The sequence below is a fragment of the Alosa alosa genome, chromosome 3 (genome assembly GCF_017589495.1).
Source record: "Alosa alosa isolate M-15738 ecotype Scorff River chromosome 3, AALO_Geno_1.1, whole genome shotgun sequence".
NCBI lineage: Eukaryota > Metazoa > Chordata > Actinopteri > Clupeiformes > Clupeidae > Alosa > Alosa alosa.
Window position 1 is genome coordinate 2,465,605 of NC_063191.1, and position 5,781 is coordinate 2,471,385.

General features: G+C 44.1%; 1 protein-coding gene across 1 annotated transcript in view; it reads right to left on the reverse strand.

Annotated features, from left to right (window-relative positions):
- Positions 1–5,781, reverse strand: part of LOC125292233 — a 21,184-nt gene continuing 15,403 nt past the window's right edge. Inside the window, exon 7 of the mRNA XM_048239444.1 lies at positions 1–1,704. Coding sequence (XP_048095401.1) covers positions 901–1,704 — 804 coding nt within the window. The 3' untranslated portion in view covers positions 1–900. The remainder of the gene's footprint in view (positions 1,705–5,781) is intronic.

Below are 5,781 nucleotides of genomic sequence, written 5' to 3' on the forward strand. Positions count from 1 at the left end.
GTGTGTGTGTGTGTGTGTCTTTATGACACTGGTACATGTATGTGTGTGTGTGTGTGTGTGTGTGTAACATTAGTAACATCAAAAGAGTGGTGTACAGAACTCCAATCACAGACAGTGACACGCCCCCACATTCCAAGATGCTTCCTGATTGGCCAGAGAAAGACCATGAGATGAACCAATGGCAGAATGGATGTCCTGTCATGACCAGCATACATGACATTCTCACGAGCTTGTGCTTGTGTGTGTGTGTAACCTTATGTCACTGGAACAGGTGTGTGTGTGTGTGTGTGCCAGCCTTTGCATAAAGCAATCTAAACAAGTTGACTAGTTGAAATGAGCCTAAAACAGGCTGGACTGAGTTTGACAATAATACCGGCCCACTCGCGTTGAAATGCAGTATCGGGCCAGTGTGAGTTTGAGCGGACACGTGCCTCACTGGTGTGTGTGTGTGTGTGTGTAACAGTCTTTATGACACTGTAACATGTACGCATGTGTGTGTGTACAGTATATGTGTGTGTGCATAAAAGTCTTTTTGACATTGTAACAGGTACGTGTGTGTGTGTGTGTGTGTGTAACAGTCTTTATGACACTGTAACATGTACGCATGTGTGTGTGTACAGTATATGTGTGTGTGCATAAAAGTCTTTTTGACATTGTAACAGGTACGTGTGTGTGTGTGTGTGTGTGTATCTTTATGACACTGGTACATGTACGTGTGTGTGTGTCTTTATGACCCTGTAGCATGCTCCTGTCTGTGTGTATGTTCCAGTCTTGATGTGGCACATATCTACTACATGGGTGTGTGTGTAACCAAAGTTCTAGATGGTTGAGGAACCAAAGTTCTAGATGGTTGAGGAACCAAAGTTCTAGATGGTTGAGGAACCAAAGTTCTAGATTGTTCTAGCTGCGTCTCATGTAGCCAGTGGCCTCCTCCTCCTCTTCCTCCTCTTCCTCCTGTTCAGGTGAGGAGTGTGTTGTCTCGTGCACAGGTGTGTGTGTGTGTGTGTGTGTGTGAGAGAGAGGGGCCGTGGTCAGCAGAGGAGCCCAGACGTCCGTGAGCTCACACTCCTCTTCTCTCCTCTTCCTCTCCTCCTTCGTCTTCGTCATGCCCAGCATCACAGAGAAGAGGTTCACGTCCTCCCCCTCTTCCTCTTCCTCCTCTCCCTCGACCTCTTTCTCTCTCAGCGTCACAGAGAAGAGGTCCACGTCCTCCCCCTCTTCCTCCTCCTCTTCCTCTCTCTCTTTCTCTCTCAGTGTCACAGAGAAGAGGTTCACATTCTCTCCCTTTTCCTCCTCATCTTCCTCTATCACTCCATCCTTCTCCCCCAGTGTCACAGAGAGGATGCACACGTTCTCTCCCCCTCTCTCCTCCTCCTCCTCCTCCACCCCTCCATCCTCCATGTCTCCTCGTCTCTCTCCTGCACTCCCCGACTCCACCAGAGGGGGCGCCAGCTCCAGTCCTCTCCCGCACTTGTAGTCCTCCGTCTCCGGGGGCAACGGGGGCGTGTCGGCGGGCGAGGAGGAGGAGGAGCTCCCGGCCTGCACTCGTCTTTCATATCCCACTCTTCCCTCGCTCCCCTCCTCCTCTTCGCTCTCCTCTTCCTCCAGTCTCCCTTTGGCCTGGGTCGTCACCACGGAGACCAGGGACAGCACGGGGTCCACGGCCCTCAGGAGCAGGGGCAGATGGGGGGAGAGGAAGTTGACCTGGGGGAGGGAGAGAGAGAGAGAGAGAGAGAGAGAAAGAGAGAGAAAGCGAGAGAGAGAGAGGGAGAGAGAGAGAGAGAGAGAGAGAGAGAGAGAGAGAGGGAGAGAAAGACGGAGAGTGTGAGAGAGAGAGGGGAAACATTTCAGTAGCGGTTGCGAGTCTTTGGGGAAGCTCTGATAAGAATGGTCAATTATTAAATTAATATTATTAAGGCGAGACACGGCAGGTGAAAACATAGTTTTTTTTCATGCACTGGTCAATTTCGAGATTTTGAGCTAGTCTGTTACCTTAGCATGTATTCTATCACACTACTACAACAAAAAAGTCTGATTTAAACATTTAGGTGTTTATTTCATTATATTGTGTCTACTTGCGCCTGTATATTTATCCTAAATTCAGCGAAAGTTAGCATTCTAACCTTGCATGCACTCCCGCGACTGTGACCCAAAACATATTGTGTGTAGTACCGTTGGAAAGCTCTGTTTTTCCTGTATCACGCTATGTGATCCATATATGGACACTTCCTTTGTATCAGCATCATTGGCTGTCTTTCAAGGCTGTTTTCTCAAAACGAGTTTCCTCTCCCACTCTGAGCAAGGAAACTCCACTTCAGAAGCACTTACATACACCAAACTTTCTAGGCTTATGCCTAACTATATTTCAAAGATTTGTACAGAGGGGTTTGTTGATATATTATTTCCAGCCTGACTTACATGACATTTTATGCCTAAAAACATGGCAAACATTTTTTGAGGGCTATTGACATCATATTCTGAATTACAGGATAACTAAAGTAGATATTCATAAATCCCTCTGTAAATTTGTCAACATCTATTATCTGAACACAATGAAAACATAATTTTGAATCTGGCTGTATCCAATGCTCAGGTTTCTTGCTTTAAAATGTATGCAAATTAGCGCATATTTAATTAGATAATGCCTAATTTGCATATGTAAACATTAAATTTCAGATAACTTGTAATACATTTGTTTCTCATATTAATGTAAGTAATCAACTGGGTAAGTTTCATAGTGATATCTGCTTGTTAAAAATGTTACCCTATTCACCTGTAGTATTTTGCCTTAAGGTGCTATATTGTTCTTTGAGGGCAAAAATTAGATGCCAGGCTTCCCTGGAAATGACGATTTGGTGGCGTTTGTCCAATAAACATCCAGCTTTTCTTCACTGAGACCAGCCCACTCTGTAGTACCATTGAAAGTCCAGTGAAGCCGAGCGTCTATGGGTTTTTTGATGGATCGTGTCACAGCAATGTATTAGGGGTGCGAAATCACGATAGATGACCGGCAAAACCTTATTGCTGAACGAACTAGCCATGAAGCTGGACACGTTTTTAGCATGTTCTAGTCGGATAAGTAGGCTAATGTAATACAGTATTATTTGCAATTTTCTGTGATATTTTAGGAGGCTGAGCTTCCCTTGTAGTCTTAGAGGGGATCACCGCCTCTGGGACATTTATAGTGGTAACTGTTGAAGACCTAATTGTATCAGTGTTTCCCCTACAATGTATTCATCACGCTTAGTGCATCCTGGAATTCAAAGCCACTGCAAAAAAGAGTTGCCTAATTAAAAAAAAATAGACGCCAAGTGAACTTCAGGAACAGCTGCCGTTCGTTCAGGTTTCATGTCAACAAATAATAGTAGGCTAACGTTGAAGGGCGCAGTCAGGATTCCACAGGAGATCACGCTTGTTTGTGTTTATGTTTAAGTTTATTAGCAGACGCAATTTTGTGCATGTTAACCAAGGAACCAAATTAAACACGCCAGCCGAGATAGCTTCGCCCCTACCTTCAGTAGCCTATTCCCAGATAAATCCACGATTGTTTCGTTTTTTGTTTGTGATACAGGCAATGCTTTCAAGCCCTGTGTTTACATCTGAGATAGTTTGTAATTCCTGTAGAGCTCATCAAAATTATAGATATGATACAAGACACTTATCTGCTATAATCCAAGTGAATTTTCTTGAATTTTTGACCATTTATTTTACCAAATGACATGGGAAACATAATTAATTTCATCCACATATTCTTATGCACCATGCACAAATAACGCTACTAAGTTAGCTTAAAACCGCGGAGAATCAAGCCAGCGCCACGGGCCGCCACGGCATTAAAGTGACAGGCACTCAATTAGACTTGCACAGCACCAATACAGTGTAATGGTATGAAAGAGAAGTCTATATAGTTTATACAGTGCTGTGCAAAAGTTAAGACACCCATGCTGAAATTGACTAAAGGGAGGAATAAAAACATCTTTTGCCTTTTGTCTTAATTCCTTAATTAAAAAAAAAATAGGACATCAATTATTTTTAATGCATCATGTATCGTAAATAAATACATTATATATAAATGTCTTAACTTATGCACAGCACTGTATATTCTAAATAGTAATAGTTTGTACAGTGGCCTTTTTTTGGGGGCTGGCTTCCTACGATCAACAGCACCGCTGCTGGAAAAAATTCTAGGGGAAACACTGTGTATACATTTATAGTGGTAACTGTTGAAGACCTAATTGTATACATTTATAGTGGTAACTGTAGAATTATTGTATACATTTATAGTGGTAACTGTTGAATAGATATATAGCTCTCTGAATGTGTAGAAAACAGATGGAGTTTCCAAAATCTCCAAGGGCATAATAATTGTGTCAAATGATCATGATCTCTATCATATTGACCAATGTGAGTACGATCTCTATATTGACCAATGTGAGTACGATCTCTATATTGACCAATGTGAGTACGATCTCTATATTGACCAATGTGATTATGATCTCCATATAGACCAATGTGATTATGATCTCCATATTGACCAATGTGATTATGATCTCCATATAGACCAATGTGATTATGATCTCCATATTGACCAATGTGATTAGATTTGAGATTTGATTTGATCACTATAGACAACGATCCTCCCTGAACATCAGCTCATTGGCCCCTAAAGACGACGATCCTTCCTGAACATTGGCCCCTATAGACAATGATCCTCCCTGAACATCAGCTCATTGGCTAGTTTAGACGACGATCCTCCCTGAACATCAGCTCATTGGCCCCTATAGACAACGATCCTCCCTGAACATCAGCTCATTGGCTAGTTTAGACGACGATCCTCCCTGAACATCAGCTCATTGGCTAGTTTAGACGACGATCCTCCCTGAACATTGGCCCCTATAGACAACGATCCTCCCTGAACATCAGCTCATTGGCCCCTATAGACGATGATCCTCTCTGGGCCATATCTATATCTCCTGCATGTCTGATCACTAAAGACGATCCTTACGATCCTGCAGCCCTCCTTGAACATCTGAGGTAAATCAGACCAGCTGTAATTCATGTGACCAGACACACACACACACACACACGTACACACACACACACACTCACACACGAGGAGACATGATTAGCACCCTACTGGAGTCCGGGTAATGCAAAGGAGAGAAAAGAGGACCCCTGCTGGCGGGAGAGGAGAACTGCAGTCAGGGCCACCTGTGAGCCAAACCTAGTTCATGGTTCAGCGTTGCTGGGCGACCACTAGACGGCAGACACCACAGCACACACGCACACACACACATGCGCGCACGCACGCGCACACACACACCACACACACACACACACACACACACACACACAGGAAACAGGAAAGGAGGTTCATGATGCCGCTGGTAACTTGCCTGGGCTAACTTCTATGTAGAACCATAAAAACACTGTTAGCCCTGTGTGTGTGTGTGTGTGTGTGTGTGTGTCTGTATTATTAACCTGCAGCATTGGAATTCCTAATATTAAACATGACAAACACACACCCACACACTGCTTCCCAATAAACTTCAGAGCCCTAGCTCTTTCACACACACACACACACACACACACACACACTCTCTCTCACGCATACATGCACACGTATGCACAAAGCTTTGTATTGCAGGTGCGGCTGTTTAGTTTCTAGATGGCTGTGGTTTCCTGCTCCTTTAGTACACCCCTGCAGGTGGGTGCCTGCGCAATGTGTGTGTGTGTGTGAGTGTGTGTACAGTGTGTGTGTGTGTGTGTGTGTGTGTGTGT